Source organism: Maniola hyperantus, chromosome 23 (assembly GCF_902806685.2).
Source record: "Maniola hyperantus chromosome 23, iAphHyp1.2, whole genome shotgun sequence".
NCBI lineage: Eukaryota > Metazoa > Arthropoda > Insecta > Lepidoptera > Nymphalidae > Maniola > Maniola hyperantus.
Genome location: NC_048558.1, coordinates 664,084 through 683,667, shown reverse-complemented (window position 1 = coordinate 683,667; position 19,584 = coordinate 664,084). Strand labels below are relative to the sequence as shown.

General features: G+C 38.0%; 1 protein-coding gene across 2 annotated transcripts in view; it reads right to left on the bottom strand.

Annotated features, from left to right (window-relative positions):
* Positions 1–8,738, bottom strand: part of LOC117993092 (extracellular matrix-binding protein ebh-like) — a 51,187-nt gene extending 42,449 nt beyond the window's left edge. Inside the window, exons 1-11 of one of the 2 annotated variants that reach the window (XM_069506667.1) lie at positions 8,562–8,738; positions 6,829–6,978; positions 6,326–6,429; positions 5,209–5,341; positions 4,107–4,298; positions 3,377–3,458; positions 3,081–3,249; positions 2,142–2,314; positions 1,430–1,585; positions 1,082–1,167; positions 446–531 (exon numbers count right to left, since the gene is read on the bottom strand). In XM_069506667.1, the coding sequence (XP_069362768.1) occupies positions 446–531; positions 1,082–1,167; positions 1,430–1,585; positions 2,142–2,314; positions 3,081–3,249; positions 3,377–3,458; positions 4,107–4,298; positions 5,209–5,341; positions 6,326–6,429; positions 6,829–6,978; positions 8,562–8,718 (1,488 nt within the window). In that variant the 5' untranslated portion in view covers positions 8,719–8,738. The remainder of the gene's footprint in view (positions 1–445; positions 532–1,081; positions 1,168–1,429; positions 1,586–2,141; positions 2,315–3,080; positions 3,250–3,376; positions 3,459–4,106; positions 4,299–5,208; positions 5,342–6,325; positions 6,430–6,828; positions 6,979–8,561) is intronic. The other variant, XM_069506668.1, reaches the window with a different exon arrangement.
* Between the last annotated feature and the right edge of the window lie 10,846 nt (positions 8,739–19,584).

Sequence of the window (19,584 nt, the reverse complement as noted above, 5' to 3'; positions counted from 1 at the left end):
TATTATTTCTTAAAAGTTGGCAACGCATTAACGGTTCCCTTTGCAGGCACATCAGGTAACCTGCCAGGTTATTTGCTATCTATAACATTATTACAATTACAGAAAAATACGTAGCTCGACTATAAAAATACAGTATTTGAAGCACAAGTATTTGAAGGTCCCAGATATTTTCAAATGAGCCTGGTGATCTAATCGGGATTCCGTGACCCAAAAATTATGTGTGATAGGTATCTGATGATATAAATGTTGTTTCTTTCTTTTCTTTCTTTCTTACTTTCTTTTCTTAATTTCTTTCATTTTTCTCTACACTAATATGGCACTTACTAGGTTTTTGTCCCTAGGTTTAAATTGCTAATTACGTGATTTACAAGAGGACTGTCCCGTCTATGGCAATCTATTTTAAAACACTATAATATAATTATTTAAATAGTCATACTAAGCTCACCACTGGCTGTTGGCTCTTGTCCCCTCGAATGCTTGTTATGACTTGTTGTACCGTCACAATTTGTGTTCCTTGTTGAGATAGTTGCCCTGAACAAGGATAACAATAAATGTGTTATAATTTTAACCTTACTTAAGTTCTCCTGACTCAGCCAAAGCAGTCAAAAGCTACACTTCCTTAAAATTTCAGTCTGATCATCAATCGATATTAAAAACAAGTTAGGTCCCAAAGTACCTCCTTGCTTGACCCCTGTAGGTGTCAAGAAGCTAATTACGTAGGAGATACTGTTATAGTGCGAAAACACAAGTGCGCTCTCTCATTCTCATAAAAAATGGGACAGCAATCTGACATGACCGAAGAGAGATCAGGTGCAGAACCAAAGGCTTTAACATGCTCTCCAAAGTACCGGCGTGAAAAACTGCCAAGTTTTCTACTCCAGGCTTTTTGAGATTTTTTTGACAGAAAAGCTCAGTGAATATTTTGACTCAACCCGGGATATGAACCCTGATTCGACCTCATGATCCACAGCCAAATAAACTAGCCACTAGATAATGTTAAATTACCTTATAAAATATATTTTTATGATCAAAAGTTTACAAAAACCACGCTATTTTACACGAAATAAAAATATGTACCTACCTTGGTCTACAGAAATAATTTGACTCGGCCCTACGAGTGAGTGCTCCACCATCTTTGATGGTACCACCGTCTGGACCACAGTGCCTCTGAAATAAATGAATTCATAATTATTTTTCCAAAATTAACAAAATACTTTTTTTTTGTTCTTAGATACGTTTTGTTAACTACTACGTATCAGTGTTTAGATTAAATATGCAATTTGCAAGAAAGCAAGAAAGTATGTTATACTTTCCAAGTTTATCTGGATAGTTACTATACCTACTTGAGAAAAAAACACCGAGTGGTAGCCGAGGTACTAATGATTATTATACTAAAAAAAAAACAAAAACTAAACTATAAATAATTTACTTGGATGATTCCACCATGTCTTCGCACATAACCTCCCCCTCAACATGTGTGACGTTGAAAGGTGCTGCCAGTTTCTTCCTGATGATATCGATGTAGCCCTCGAGGATGTCTTTGATGCGTATCGCTTCGTTTGTCTTTACTACGTAGCTTTTGTCACTGAAATGAAATTTGTCGACTTCAATAAAGCGTTTGACAGGGTAAATTAAAGTCTATTAGCAGAAATTATCTCAAATAGAGTTAAAAATAATATTGTTATGCTTTGACTTTGTTAAAATATTGTTCTAACGCTCAATACAGCAGAATGATTACGTTACTTTGTATAATATTTACAGGGGTCAAGCAAGGTAGGTACTTTGGGACCTAACTTGTTTTTAATATCGATTGATGATCCGACTGAAATTTTAAGAAAGTGTAGCTTTTGATGTTCGTAATTTAATTTAAAAATTATCCGGAAAATAAAATTTGGATGCATATAAGTGTAGTAAAAAAATGGAGTGGTAAAAGAAGAACTGCTTTGATTTAAACTTAAATAAGTATAATAAGTAATAGGACTTAATCATCATCGGATAGCAGCATTTAAATTGTTAAACAATCCCATCTCAATCCCAACAGTATTACATAATGACAGCGAATAAATGCATTTCAAGTCTTATTATTTGAAGCTAAACATTTGAGAATAATAAATTAGTACATAGGTAAATGTTTCACTAACCTGTAGTCACCAAAGTTCAATGTAAACGATTCATTCCCAGCGGTGTAGCTCTTGACTTGTGTGAGGAGCCAGGTCTGCAGAATCTCCTTCGTGCCCTCGTCGAGTCGCAGGATCGATTCCGAGTTGATCCCCAACAGGCGATGGACCAGCTTCTTTTTTCCTTTTTGTTGCTCCTGGATTAAAATCAGTACCCTTATTATAAATGCGAAAGTGTGTTTGTTTGTTAGTTTGTTGGTTTGTCCTTCAATCACGTCGCAACGGTGCAACGGATTGACGTAGTTTTTTGCATGGATATAGATAAAGACCTGGAGAGTGACATAGGCTACTTTTTATCCCGGAAAACCAAAGAGTTCCCACGGAATTTTTAAAAACCTTATTCCACGCGGACGAAGTCGCGGGCATCAGCTAGTATTACATCTTTTAACATCAGAATAACTCACTGAAGAAGAAAAGTTACAATACTGTTCTGGTCACCAGCTTCATCATAATCATTATCAACCGCTACATGTCAACTGCTCCACATAGATCTCTTGTGGGGACTTCTACATGCCATGGTTTGCGCCGCTTGTATCTAGCGGCTATCTGCGACTCGTTTGACGTCGTCTGTTCACCTAGTAGAGGGTTTTCTAATACAGCGCTTTTCGGTGCGAGGTCGCCATCTCTACGGACGAGAGAATCGCGGCGATAGTCTCGCTGTGCCACCAAATTCGATACTACTCTTATAGACTTATCTCCACAGGGCGATACTATCGCCTACCATAGTAGGTGGGACTCGTTACGATTCTCTCGCCCGTGGAGATGCCGCCTTAGCTTGAGACCCCAATGTCTATTGGTTTTTCGAACTACCCTGTGGCCTGCCCATTGCCACTTCGGCGTCGTAGGTCCACCACTATAATTATCACGAGAGATTTAAATCATCTCAAGATTCTTCACACTTACTTTCACCAAGAAGAAAGTGACTCCGTAAGTTGGCAGCTCTCTCGCGGTCTTCGTGTACAAATGCTTAGCTTCCACAGTGCTCATACCGATCAGCTTCTGGTGCACCTTGATGACTTTCTTCTCCACCCCCCACGAGCCTGCATACTGCTCTGGCAGAAACTCTTTCAAGCTGTAGAAGTAAAAAAAAAGGATGAAGTTTAAGTCCCGCAAATTGCTATTGCGCTGGAACCATGTTTCATTAACATCGAAATGACGTCATTTTGACGTTGATGATTAATGATGGTCCGTCAACTTACTTCTCAATAAATCCTGGTTTGTGTTTTTTCTCTTGAAAGTCCCCATACTGAATGTGGCATTGTATGCCGGCGAATTCAACCGCTGAAATGATTAAAAGTAGCATGTTTAAGTTTATCATGCATGCATGTGTAAGCAATGCACGGGGCTGCAATGGCTTGTATAGTACGGTATAATAACATTGTAAATTGAAAAATTAAAAAGAGCAACCGCCGAGTTTCTTGCTGGTTCTTCTCGGTAGGAACGGCATTCCGAATCAGTGGTAAATTAAAACTACCTGACTATTCATAAGCACTTTTAAAAAGTTTACATGAATAAAAAAACATTCTATTCTATTCTATTCTATCAAGATGTAGAAGAATTTCACGATAAATAATTTTTTTTTTCCTCGGACTTTAGTGATTTAAAATAATTGTCGACCTCTTTGATGCACTGTGGTTTACCAATGTGTGTGTGTTAAAATTAACGCTGGTCTGGTGAGTCATTTTGATTTTCAGCTGCGGCTAGACCTAGTTGCTAGCTTACCAGCTTGTTCCAGTATGATGCCGAATAGGTTAACCTTTTATTAATATATATCACCGAATAAAAACTGCCATTCCCCTTACAGGTTAGCCCGCTTCCGCCTAAGAGTGATCATCATCACATCATCTACCATTAAAAGATCACAGTGAAGGGCTAATTTGCACAAACATATTTCGTAGGTGCAGTACGTAATACCTAAATAATATCTACCTTTATCTTCAGTAACGACCTGTCTGCCATCCAATATGGCGTCTCTTGTCTGTACATACAGAAGGTTCAATTGCACAGGGTCTCTGGAGTCGATGTTGCGATCAGAATAGAAGAGGCGTCTCTTGAACAGTAGCGTATCTTTTGGTTCTACCCTCAACTCACGTAAAGTTTTACGCTGATCTAGCCATTCCACTGAAAATATAGTTCAATATCTTAATTAAGAAGCTATATAAGTAGTATTTATTGTAGTGATGACAGACAAAACGACTTACGAGAGCCACACAGACACACTAGTGACTCAGGTTTTCTCAGGTTTAAATGAGAATTTAAAAAAACCCAGACAAAACAAAACTTAAGAATCTGAAGATTAAACAAATCTTGCCATGAATGGGTGAAAGAGCTTCTTAATATTTGCTTTAGCAATTTGAAAATGTTTATGGAAAATAGGGAAGTGTTTCCAAATCATCACTATGCAACTCTTGTTGTAGTGCCCATATCTACTACACTTGTAGCAATGAATATCCACCGAGTGGTATGACTCAGTAGGAGTGCGTTCCTCTTACGACTTTCAATGTAAAGTGTATACGTATTTTACTCATAACTGCTATCCGTAAGTTCTGGGACGCCAAATTGGTCAGTTGTTGCGTAAAAACTGTAAATTTTGCAGTTCTTGGCTCAATACTACTGTCAATTTTTGGCAATAGGTACCAATAAAGTAATCTTGATCTTTTATATATTGATTGACTGGGTCCAGGTTATTTTGGTGCAGAGTTCATTATCTAATAATATTATGTGAGTTTTTAACATAATATCTAAAATGCTCCAAATAAGAAAATTAGGTGGAGCATTCAGGCAGGGCAAAAAGTTCGTAAAATCGATAGACGTTGTGGTCCCAAGGTGCTGGAATGGCGACCTTGCATCGGAAGACGCAGTGTTGGAAGACCCCCCACTAGGTGGACGGACGACATCAGACGAGTCGCAGGGAGCCGCTGGATTCAGGCGGCGCAAGACCGTGACGAGTGGAAGTCCCTACAAGAGACCTATGTCCAGCAGCGGACCTCTATCGGTTGATGATGATGATGATGATTCAGGTAGGCCTTACCATTGTCATCAGTTTTTAGTTTCTTGCTCATCTGTTGAAGTTGAGCATCTTTTTCTCTGGTCTTCCTTTTCAATGTTAACGTTCCCATAGGAGATTTTGTAGCTTCTTCTACCGCTTGAGTTTCTTCGCGGCACTGAAATATTAGACAAACAAAAAATCGATTTATCAAAATCAGCCCAGTAGTTTAGGCGTTATGGTAGAACACACAGATACAAGTTACAAACATACATACATGCATACATACAGACTCCCACCCAGTGGCGTGCAGATCATAGAGGCATAAAAGCACTGCTTACCTAGTTGAAATGGCTATGTGCTCATTTTTCATGATGACCTGTCATTAAATAGGTAGTTAGCTAACTAATGCTTACCCTAGGTTGAAACCCTGTGCACGCCACTGCTCCCACCCACCTCCCACTGTCCATTTGTTCGTTTTCTCCCTATTATTAAGATTGTCAGGAAGAGATCGCTATTTAGCGATAAGACCACCTTTTAGTACCTAGACCTTTAGACCTACTTTTTAAGATTTCGTTTTGTAATCTGTCATTTGTATTTTGTGATGCAATAAAGAACACATACATACTTACATATACTGCTAAACTCATAACCCTTTCTTTTGGATTTGCTGTGGTTGGGTAAAGTCGTCGTAGGACATCCGATAGTTGTGCAGCGTATTGTAATCTGTCTTGCTCACTCATTATGAGCAAATGAGAGAGTAAGAAATTAATGCTCTCTCTCTCTTGTGTTTAGTCTCACTCACTCAAATGAACAACAATATATAAAAATGATTAAATGATTAAAAAAAAATTATGATAAAAATGATTTATGAACCAGTTCGCACATTCGTAATGGTCTTAGTATGGTGACTGAGCCTTTTCTGAAGAACTGGTTCATTCTTTGCGCAAAGCGTCTGGTGGTTCAGCGCATGAGTGCAGCCAGTAAGTACCTAGTTGTAAGCAGTGGCGTGCACAGGTTTGAAGCCAGGGTAGGCACTAGTTAGCTAGTAACCTGTTTATTGGCAGGTCAAAATGAAAAATATGCATTGAGCTATTACAACTGGGGTAAGCAGTGCATTTATGCCTCTATGACCTGCACGCCCCTGGTTGTAAGTACTCACCAGACCGTACTCCTCATAATTGGCGGTACCAATTTTCTCGCAGATCACAACCATCAAATCTTGGATTTTTTGCGATTCATCCACTTGTAGGGTCTTTACAGCACCTTCGAATTAGGGAAACAATATAGTTAGAAAGGAGGAAGCAATTAATGATAGGTACCTACTACCTAATTATGTGAGGGTGTAGACCTTTGCGATATAGAAGGTGAGTAAGGAACTCATTTCCATCCAATTGAAATATTTTTCAGGAATCAAAATTTAGTCATAATTAACATGGCAAAATTTCTTAAAAAAAACCGAACCAAGCGCGAGTCAGGCTCGCACACCGAGGGTTCCGTACTACAGTCGTATTTTTCGACATTTTCATGATTCTAAGTCAACGGGATGTAGGTACCCTGTAGGTTTCTTGACAGACCGACAGACATAGGGTCCCACAAGGGTTTCGTTTTTTCTTTTGAGGTACGGAACCCTAAAAAACTTAATTTATCAAAGCCTTTACTTACCATCCAACATCCGAACTTTTAGGTTCCGTAACTTTGGCAAGTAGAACAGTGAGTCCCCGTCCCTTATCATGTAGTACTCCAGGGTTTTGTTTTCTTGCAGCCACACTCCGGCACTGTCGTTCTCCATTGATGTGAGGAAGAACCCATAATCTTATGAATAGAAAAAATAGTCAAAGTCAAAGTCAAAGTCAAATGATTTATTCAAAATAGGTAATAAATTACTCGTATTGATGGTCTAGTATGGTGTTAGATTTGTAAGATATAGTGGTGATAATTATTACGCAAACTTAAAACTAGAGCTACGAGGGTTCCAAACGCGCCAAAAGTCAAGGGCGGTATCACAACACGCATAGTATAGGGTTCCGTACATAACAATGTTAAAAGCTAAAAACTGATGGCTAAAAGTTATTTACGAAACAGTTTTTTTTTATTTCTTTTCTTAGCGGATGCCTACGTCATAGTAGCTATCGACATTTTTTTAAATAGAGATAGCGAGCAAACGAGCAGGCGGGTCACCTGATGTTAAGTGATTACCGCCGCCCATGAACATTTGCAGCACCAGAGGAACCGCCGATGCGTTGCCGGCCTTTTAGGAATTTGTTGGTCCGCCCCTTGAATAACCCCATGTTGTAATCTAAAGGGAGATTACAACATGGGGTAGATACAGATCCGTCCAGTAGTTTGAGCTGTGCGTTGATAGATCAGTCAGTCAGTCACCTTTTCCTTTTATATATTTAGAAGATGATGATAACGTGAACAGAAGACGCCCTAGGTAGGTACTTGAAAAACAAATCTAATTGTTTTAAATTACCAACTTATTAGCAGCCTTTTGAGGAAATTTTAATAAGGTAAAATAAATACAGAAATATTTTGGTGGACATTTGAATCCATAACTCGTTTTCCCATAACAGGTTGTGAAGGTCAAATTAACAACTTATTCTTACTCATAGGCGTCCTTTATAATAACCATTGCATGAACATGTCATTCAATGTTCTCAGCGTATTTTTTGTATTTCTATTTAAACTAGTTACTTAGTTTATGCTCGCGACTTCGTCCGTTTGGACTACACAAATTTCAAACCCGTATTGCACCCCTTTACAGGTTAAATTTTCAAAAATCCTTTCTTAGCGGATATCTACTTTATACCTACAAAGAGCACACCCTCCAAATTTAGGGTTTAAGCTGTGCGTTGATATAATATATAAGTCAGTCAGTCAGGAACTTGAATTTTATTTATACAGAAGCAGTTTCTGTTGTGCTAGATAGTGGTTTGAATTACAAAGAAAGAAAGAAAAACGCATATTTCTTAAGAATTAGAAACGAGGAGACAAATCCATGTGTGTCCATGGTATTTCGATTACGTACGGGTGCAGTACGCTTAGTATAAGATTTTACGTCTCACCAAACGTTGCTAGTATTCGGGAGTCGAAACTCGAAACACAATAACGTCAAAGTAAAATTGACCTAAAGAGCCTTGAATTGAAGTCAAAAATTCAATGACACTGATTTTAATTTTGCAACGTTTCCACTTGGAGCGCTGGCTGTAGAAGTGTAGACAGACTTGAGCTTTAAAACAAGGCATTTAAGATCCAGTTTACTATAATACGGAAGAGTTTCGACACTCGAATACTATCAACGTACAGATCTTGCCGATGTGTTACAGTAATTAGTATGATAGTAGAAGAGTGAAGGAGGAGGAGGAGTGGAGGTGGAGGAGGAGATTACGAGTTACCTTTATTGGGGTCCAGAGTAAGTATCTTATCTTTGACAATTTCGTGAGCGTCTTTGATCTTGGCAGTGCCCTCAAACATGAGGGTCCTGGTGACTGCGCCCTCGTCCAGCACTATCTTCAGTGACAGTGGCGCCATGGTGGCTGGAATGGTATACATATATCTTTCATTTGTATTTATTTAATTACTAGCTGATGCCCACGACTTCGTCCGGATGGATTTACATTGGTTGCTTGAGTCCTGAAAATTGACTTAGGCATCCCGGAAAAGCAAAGAGTTCCTATGGGATTTTAAAAAACCTAAATCCACGCGGACAAAGTCGCGGGCATCATCTAGATAAGTAATTATCAGCTGTTTTTGATTCGGTGGTAGGATCTCAGTCATCCAATAAATATTTATGCACTATTGTCTTATGGACTCAATCCCGACTAGGTATAACAATGCAATACCTAATAATAATATTATAATAATATCGTGTGCCTGATATGGTAACTACCATGTAGGTACAAGTTAGCCTTAGCCCTTGACTGCAATCTCACCTGGTGGTAAGTGATGATGCAGTCTAAGATGGAAGCGGGCTAACCTGGAAGGGGTATGGCAGTTTTTTATTAAACCCACACCCCTTTGGTTTCTATACGGTATCGTACCGGAACGCTAAATCGCTTGATGGCACGGCTTTGCCGTTAGGGTGGTAACTAGCCACGGCCGAAGCCTCCTACCAGACCAGTAATTTAGTAACTATAAAATTCCAAATCCCTGCCAGGAATCGAACCCGAGACTTCCCAATAATAAGACCACAGCGCTGATCACTGCGCCAGAAAGGTCGTCAAACACGGACGAAGTCGCGGGTAACAGCTAGTCTAAATTAATCGATACTAATATTATAAAGAGGTAAAGTTTGTAAGTTTGTTTGTAGGGAGTAATCTCTGGAACTACTGAACCGATTTTGAAAATTCTTTCACCAGTAGAAAGCTACATTATTTCTGAGTGACATAGGCTTTATATTTTTTTAAAATTAGAGATCCTTACGAAAATTGTAATAAGCTACCCATGCGAAGCCGGGGCGGGTCGCTAGTAGTAGATACTACTAATACAAACGACCTCAGTACCCGTAGTACAAGATTTTACGTCTCACCAAACCAAACCAAATTCGAGAGTCGAAATACTTCCGCGTTACAGTAAAATGGACCTAAACAGCCTTGAATTGAAGTCAAATATTCAATGCCACTGATTTTAATTTCGCAATGTTTCCGCTTGGAGCGCTGGCTGTAGAAGTGTAGACAAACTTGAGCTTTAAAACAAGGCATATCAGATCCAGTTTACTGTAACGCGGAAGTATAATTTTTACGACTTAATTTTTCGTCAAAAAAAAAAAAAACCGACTTCGTTACACAAACACTAAAAATTGAAAAATAATTTAATTTATTACCGAATATATTATGTATACAAGAGTTAATATAGTTCCATAATAATATTTTTTGGGGTCGGTGCCAATGAGGTGCTATTGTGGAGTCTCATATGAAGTCTAGACGATTCGCGCAGCTAAAGCTAATTGGCACCGGCACCAAAAAGTATTATTATGGAACTATATTAACTCTTGTATACATAATATATTCGGTAATAAATTAAATTATTTTTCAATTTTTAGTGTTTGTGTAACGAAACGAAGTCGGTTTTTATTTTTTTTGTAAAAAATTTTTTATTTCACAATTTTTAGTGGCCCCATGGAATTATGCTATGACTGGTTAAAAATCTACTGTTTACTAAGCTATTACACTGATCGCGAGCAATTTACTCTTATCCGTTGAGGAGTTCCAGTATCTATCTTCGAAGATGTTCATCAAATCTTCACCAAATTTAAATGGGACCAACTTTGAAGTATACCCTTTCAAACAAAAAAAGAATTTTCAAAATCGGTCCAGGCGTCTTCGAGTAATCGGGGAACATACATAAAAAAAAAAAAAAAAAGATTCCGACGAATTGAGAACCTCGTCCTTTTTTTGAAGTCGGTTAAAAATCTTGTACTACGGATACTGTTTACTACGATGCTTCCATATACGTTTGGTACCTATACGCTTATCTCAAATATTTTTTTCTTGACGTATTTTTGTTAGTCATACCTATACGCTCATGGCCGCCATACTTATTGGATTTAGCATGACGTCATTATATTATATATGGCTCATATTACTAACGTGTAATGCTTGACAAAGTCAACGATAGATACCTCATTCAAATCCTCCATTTACCTCATACAAAAGTAAAAATAATTTACCCTTAACTACACAATCAATCCGGTAAACCAATGCAATAACGGTTTAAAGTTTAAACAAAATTGGCATTATTATCCTGCTGGCTACTACAATCTTCTTAATATATAAAAGGAAACGGTGACTGACTGACTGATTGACTGATCTATCAACGCACAGCTCAAACTACTGGACGGATCGGGCTGAAATTCGGCATGCAGATAGCTATTATGACGTAGGCATCCGCTAAAAAAGGATTTTTGAAAATTCAACCCCTAACGGGGTGAAATAGGTGTTTGAAATTTTTGTAGTCCACGTTAAAATAAAATCAGCTCGAAACTTCAGTCTAGGTGGCCACGCGCATTAGCAATTTGCGGGAGACTTTTACTGCATATGAGATAATATTATTACGTCTCAGATTTCGTAATTCGAAATTCGAAACTGACTGGACCGGTCCGTCCATACAATCCAACAATCACATCTACAGCCAGCGCTCCAAGCGGAAAACTTGCAAAATTAAAATCTGTCGTATTGAATCTGTCGTAGGTAAGTACTATAGATAGTAATTGTTGAATAACTTATAATTTTCTATTTGCATGCTGTTTACCTTTGATAAAATTAGCATAAGATTTTACTCAAGTTCATGTAACATTTAAAATAATTGTGATTGCCGCGGGAACTCGTTCATTCTCCGCAGGTTATAAGCAGCCAAATCCGTCCAATAGTTTTGCGTGAAAGATTAACAAACACACACACATAATCACACACACACACATATACAAACTATCACTGTATTATTAAATTGTAACTAAAAATGATTTTACCTTAAGATAGAAATACGCGATCAATCCGGTTCACCACCGCAGTAACGGTTAAAGCAGAACTGGCGTGTTATCCTGCTGGTATATAGGTACAATAACAACGCGTGAATCATGCGCTATGCGGTCAGATACCGAGCTTATCGTGCGAGGTGCCGCGCCGAGACGAGGTTAACCGTTGACTTTAATGCACTGTTAACGTTAACTACAGTACGCGGCAGAAAATAATGTGCATCAGCCTTTAGAATGACATTTTGGCTGTGTAGTGTTGTCTCTGTCGCTCATACCTATGTGACGTTTTTTCAGTCTCAACGACAGAGACTCCGCAGTGACTCTACAAATCCGCTATCTCATTCTAAAGGTCGATCGATGTACATCATTTTCTGCTGCGTACTGTACTCGGTTATTTTTAACACCTCATTGGTGTCAATTCTGGTGCTTTCCTCTAAACTAAATTTAGAGTCATCATCATCATCATCATCATGATTAACAAATGGCCGGCTCACTACAGAGCACGGGTTTCCTCTCAGAGTGAGAAGGGTTTCGGTCATAGTCGACTGTATGTTTTTTATTTTTTATCAAATTATCATAGGTACATGAAATAAATTTTGATTTTGATTGTATTCTGGCCGCAAAATTAGTAATGCCCATATCTTAGGGGTAAGAAGCTGTGATAGCCTAGTGGTTAGGACGTCCGCCTTCTAATCGGACGTCGGGGGTTCGATCCCGGGCACGCACCTCAAACTTTTCGGAGTTATGTGCGTTTTAATTAATTAAGTATCACTTGCTTTAACGGTGAAGGAAAACATCGCGAGGAAACCTGCATGCCTGAGAGTTCTCCATAATGTTCTCAAAGGTGTGTGAAGTCTACCAATCAACAGATGACCTGCAGCGTGGTAGACTATGGCCAAAACCCTTCTCACTCTGAGAGGAGACCCGTGCTCTGTAGTGAGCCGGCGATGGGTTGATCATGATGTATACCGGGAGACATGAGTACCTAGGTAGTCTAAGATTTTATCTAAAAATCGACAAGGCTTCAACTAAATCTGATAACGTCTGAAAACCCGACTTCTCTTTATTCTATTATGTGTACGTTGAGCCTTAAGTGCCCCATACACGGTCAAACATGTTTGTCAAATATTAGGTGTTTGTCAAATTTATTTAAACGTCTGCGGTCGTGTCTGATGCCTTTGATAAGCAAACTACCTACGTGTTTATCAAACATACTATGTGTACGACTGCGTTTGTCAAACAAACTACGTGTTTGTCAAACTAACTACCTACGGCAAATTTGATTGACGGCGTGTTTGAACTTTTACGGGGCATTTTAGTAAGCGAGTTAAAAGTAAAAGAAGATTTAACTTAAGGTATGATTCCGAACCACGCTGCACGCAGCAGCGCTGCCGCAACTAATGCTACCAGCTGTCACAGTCCTGTCGCGGCACTACTGGTCCCCATACAATCTCTATAAGCTTATATGACATTAGATTCCGAGCTAGGCAGCAATGTTCCGCTACATTGCTGCCGCGACATTGCTGCCTAGCTCGGAATGTAATGTCATATAAGCGTATAGAGATTGTATGGGGACCAGTAGTGCCGCGACAGGACTGTGACAGCTGGTGACAGCACTGTTGCGGCAGCGCTGCTGCGTGCAGCGTGGTTCGGAATCATACCTTTAACTTATCTACACTTTATGGTTGTAGCCTCTTTGGGAGAGGCGACTGTACTTTGGCATTCCTTAATTTGGTTATCTAGTCTACCTACCATTGCCTTGCAGAGCATAATTAAGACATAGGTAAATATTAATCACTAGCTATTGCCCCCGACTTCGTCTGCGTGACATAATTTACAAGTCTACTAGCTGTTGCCCGCGACTTTTTAGGTTAGGCGATTTAAGTTGTTAAAAATCCCGTGAGAATTCTTTGATTATCTGGAATAAAAAGTAGCCTATGTCAATCTCCAAGTCTTAAACTCAAACAAAAAACAAATTGTTAAATTTTTTATTCCAACTAGACTATCGCTTCCCGACCAAAGAATTATATATAAGCAAACTGATCAACTATCTATTACTCAATTATACAAATACAAACCATGCATACTAGTTAAAAAATACTCTTAGAGTCCGTATACATACACAAATCACTTTTAAGACAAAATCTCATAGACATGGTACACGAAACAAACATAAACTACAATTAACTAAAGCTAGGACTAATTGTGGGGTGAAAACTATACAGTTTGAGGGAGTGCTACTATATTATAATAACTTGCCGAAAGACATTTTTAACAAAAAATCTTTTCCAAAATTTAAAGAAAAATTAAAAAAATATTGTCAAGCACTATAGTTTTAAAATATATATAAGTTTTATTATTGTATAAATTCACCGTATCTTAAATAATGTTTTCTTCTATATTATTTTATGTTTAAAATTGTTCTCATGTATGATGTGAGTGAACTTTTGTTCTTTTTTGAGAAAATAAAGTCTTTAAACCTAAACTCACATGTTATCACACTCACATTAAACCATGCAAAAAATCACGTCGATCCGTTGCTCCGTTGCGACGTGATTGAGGGACAAACCAACAAACAATCACACTTTCGCAATGATCATATGGATACTGATAGTATCCATATTATGGATGTACTTATTATGTGTGTATGTAATTATTTTGGATTATTCATCATCAACATAGACAGAATGATACCTCGCCTGCGTTCTCTGTACGTTCTCATAACGATTTTGTTAAGTTTAAGTGTCCTGGCAAGGTTAGTAGAATGGAAACCTAATAAAAATCATTCATTAGACAAAAATTCATCTCTGTACTCTCTAATTTGCACAAATATTTTGATTGTTTACCGTGTAGTTTACAAAATAAGGGCTATTTTTAATTTATCCTACATGCACTACATTGTGAAAAGTATATTAAAAACATTTTTAAGTTATGAAGTCAGCTTATTTCTGCTCAATTCCTCAATTATACATAAATTAACCTATACTTTTTATTACTGTCATAAATACCTGAGATTTTTTCATAACAACTATAGCATAATATATAACAGATTTTGTATGAGTTATTTTTATGTTATTCTTAAGATATTATACCATATTGTTATACCTACCATAATTCTATTAAATACATCTTTAAAAGTAAATCTTACTGAAATCATTATATATAATATAGTAGTTATTATCAGTGCTATTATTCTCAAACCTTCATACCCGTACTCATACAAAGAAATAAATAATCAAGTCAATTATTATAAACAACGTACCTACCTATCTTCACGTGGGTACTGTAGACCTGCAATACCACTGCTTTACTCAATTAGTCATCCCATCATAACTACTCTAATAATTACCGTTGCTCCGTCTTACTGTAACAATGTCTGTGTTGCCCCGAATATAATATTATACTTGTACTCATATATCAAGACGAATCAAATCTTCTTAGTAATATTTATTTATAAATATATCGACAATGTATAACAACAATATAATAATATACTATCAAAACTGTGGGGGTATTCGTAGTAAGCTACAGACTTTGCATATGAATATCTTGGCGAATTCATATGATGTTATAATTTTAACAGAAACCTGGCTTGTACCTGAAATTTACGATAGTGAATTCATCGACCAACGTTACGCCGTGTTCAGGTGCGATCGTGACCGTGTGGCCACTAAAAAAGCGGATGGCGGAGGCGTCTTAATAGCGGTACTAAAGAGTCTAAGACCATCTGAAATAAATATGTCTAGTCATGGTGACACATTTCGATATATAGAACATGTTAGTGTGGAAATACCTGGCAACAGGTCCTCCCCACGCCATATTTTCTCAGGTGTTTACATTCCACCCAACTCGTGTTTAGAGGCATATAAAGGCTATTCTGATATGATATTAGAATTAATGAATGAAACTAACGGGGATAGTTTTTATATAGCCGGTGATTTTAACCTACCATACGCGACATGGATTCCACATGGTAATGCACTAAAGTGTGACAGTATGAGCCCGGCATGTATAATATTACGCAATTTTATGTCTGCATTAAATGCCTCTCAATTCAACCATATTCGCAACTCCTATGGTCAAGGCAGAATTTTGGACTTAATATTATCAACTAATGACTGCACCGTCAATAAACCCGATGTTCATCTACTGAGTGAGTCAGTACACCACCCACCACTTATAATAAGGACAGCCGAGTTGGATATTCCTCTCACACGACATAATGCTCCCAGGTACAATTACCGACAGGCTAATTTTGAAGTTATTAACAAAAGCTTAGAAACAATACCTTGGGAGTCCTTATTTCTTAATCAAAATGTCGAAAAGACACTTGAAACTTTTTATCAACAAATTTACAGGATAATAAAATTACACGTTCCCCTTAAAATAACTCGTTCTAAATTCCCGATCTGGTTTACACCATCACTTATTCACATCTATAAGAACAAGAATAATGCGTGGATTAAATGGAAAAAGTACAACAACGTATCTGACTACGAAATTTTTTCTACTTATAGGGAAAGGTTCAGGATACAGTGTGCTAAATGCTTTGCCGCCTACACCAAGTCGGTAGAGGACAGCGTGTGCACTAACATTAAATACTTCTTTACATATATTTCCAATCGAAAGCGTAATGCAGGGATTCCTTCCAACATGAAGTACAAATCTAAGCAGTCTCGCGACCCGGAAGACATCTGTAATATGTTTTCGGAATTCTTCCAGTCCGTGTACGAACCCTCATCACTATGTTTTGAGAAATGGTCTCCTCCGGATGGAGATTCCTCTAACGAGTTGTTATTAGACAATCTGTTTTTTGACTTGGAACAAGTGCGCAGGGCATTAAAATCCCTGGACGCTTCTAAAGGCCCAGGCTCCGACAACATTCCTGCGCTTTTCCTCAAAAATACGTGCAATACCATCTGCAAGCCTGTGCACTTCATTTATAATAAATGTCTTAAAGAAGCTATCGTGCCCAGTGTTTGGAAACAAGCCAATATAATGCCCATCCATAAAAGTGGTTCAAAAAATGATGTTACTAACTACCGTCCCATTTCCCTTTTATGCATATTATCCAAGGTTCTAGAAAGACTAGTACACAATGCAATATACCCGCTTCTACGTAACATTATAATCCCCGAACAACACGGCTTCGTCAAAGGTAAATCAACCGTCACCAATCTACTATTATTCACAACCCACCTTTTCGAAAGCCTAGATAGGAGTATTCAAGTTGACGTCATTTACACTGACTTCTGTAAAGCATTTGACAAAGTAGACCACGAATTATTGCTCCAAAAGATTGCTTTCAATGGTATTCGCGGCAATCTCCTGCGGTGGTTCGCATCGTACATCTCACGTAGAAGTCAACGCGTCGTCGTTAACGGCTTTAAGTCTGACTGTGTATCTGTAACATCTGGCGTGCCACAGGGTTCAATTCTAGGGCCGTTACTCTTTGTACTTTATATCAATGACATACACCACTGCTTTAAACATTCGAACTTCTTGTTATATGCGGATGATTTAAAAATCTTCTTACAAATTAACAATGAGTCAGACTGCAATCTGCTTCAAGAAGACCTCCACCGCTTCACGGATTACTGTAAAACCAATAAACTACATCTAAGTCTCCCGAAATGCAATGCCATAACCTTCACCAAAAATAAACATACTACTAGTTTCTCTTATACGTTAAATAATGCAAAATTATTAAAAGTCTCCTCGCTTCGTGATCTCGGCATTCAACTCGACTCAAAATTGCACCTGGATGAACACATAAACAAAATCGTCAATAATGCTTACCGTCTGTATGGATTCGTGATGCGCTCTACGAGGGACTTCTCAAGACCATCTACGTACCTTCACTTATACAAGTCATTAATAAGACCCCAGCTGGAGTATGCCTGTTGCATTTGGAACCCTCTATATGATAAATACAGAAACCAGCTTGAGAGTGTCCAAAAGAAGTTCCTTCGATCAACGCATTACAGATGCCATCGCTCTAAACTGCCATATATTAAACTCCTCAAAACATACAATCTCCTAAAACTTGATTCTAGGCGCAAGCAGCTTGAGGCAATGGTGTTGCATGGTCTGTTTCACAACAAATTTGATTGTATTGACTTGGTTAGTAAATTATCTCTTAACGTTCTCAAGTACGCAAATCGACGACAGGTACGTTCTTATAATTTATTCACGGTTAAATTCTGCCGAAACAATGCTGGAGTACGCTCACCTATGCGTCGACTTGTGGACACTTATAACAAAAACTTCGACGAAGTAGACATTTTTGCCCTGTCTGAAGGTAGATATAAAAAGGCTATTATTGATGTTTTGAAAAAAGAAACAATAAACGATTAAAAATTTTTCAATTCACTTATGTAGAACAGTGTTATGATTATGTATTTTTGTATTGAATGTCTCCCTTATTTTGTAAATAAGACTTTTTTTTTATTAGCGCGATTAGTTGTTTAAATTTTTATGTATAGTTTAGTCGTTTGCTTGTATTTTTATATTATTATATATATGTATGTATTGTATATGTTTGTTAATGTTGTGTCGCCCTAGTTGTTTGTAGTAAGCTGTGGATAGTGTAGTGGATTACATATTTATCAATTTTGTTAGATTTAAGTCGTACCTAGTTTTAACTTTTAATATGCAATTGTTTACTGTCCCAAATAAAAAAAAAAAAAAAAAAAAACACATGATCAACCCATCACCGGCTCACTACAGAGCACGGGTCTCCTCTCAGAGTGAGAAGGGATTTGGCCATAGTCTACCACGCTGGCCATGTGCGGATTGGTAGACTTCACACACCTTTGAGAACATTATGGAGAACTCTCAAGCATGCAGGTTTCCTCACGATTTTTTCCTTCACCGTTAAAGCAAGTGATATTTAATTAATCAAAACGCACATAACTCCGAAAAGTTAGAGGTGCGTGCCCGAGATCGAACCCCCGACCTCCGATTAGAAGGCGGACGTCCTAACCACTAGGCTATCACAGCTTTTGGATTATTATTTGCATGATTTTAATACGTTTCCCGTTATTAATAGCAGAAGATAAGTAGGTAGGTGGGACGTATGTACCTACTTATAATATATGCATTCATATTATTCGTTATCATTTGTCTGCCCCGTTGTTCCTGCGCCTGATCTCTCTTTGGTCGTGTCGTATTGCTGTCCCATAGGACTCTGAGAGTGAGGGAATATAGAGATTTGTTTCGTCACCACGTCCGTGATGTCTTACCTTTTGTAAGTAAGATCCTAGAGTGCGTTAAGAAACTTTTATTTAAGGCGAAATGCGTCCCAAACTGATTATATTACTTCAAAAGTGGTGTTAAGATAAGATACATTTCGGATGTTCAAAGAATCAAGTTTTGGTCTTAAAACAACAATTTTTTAATACTTATTATAAAAATTAAAGATATTCTTTAGTGAATTATGTCTATAGATATACAACGCAGCATTGACTCCGAGTAGCCTACTTACGCAACGTTAGTTGACCTTTAGCGTCAGTCAGATGTTTTATTTGCAATATATCGTAAACTTTTACAAAATATGCGTTTTTTGTGGTATCATATCATATCATATCATATCAGGAATCATCAGTAATATCACATGTCTTCATTTTTGCCTACGTTCTGGTTACACCGTGTACCTATAGTACGTGACAGGTCAAGATGGCAATCGGGGTATAAGGTGGGGGGATGCCCCGCACACCCGCACGTCACTCGCACTATCCCGTACCGGGTTAATTCGAGGACTGTGCGGGTGTACGGGTCGTCTCCACCCCGATTGTCATGTCGACCTATCACGTACTATAGGAACCCACCGCATTAATATTCCAAGAGAATTCCTACCATTATGTAATCATGGAAAGGGGTTATACCTAACCCTCAGCAATGAGGAATACCACGCAGAGAGAATGAAGGAGAAAAAAACCAAAAAG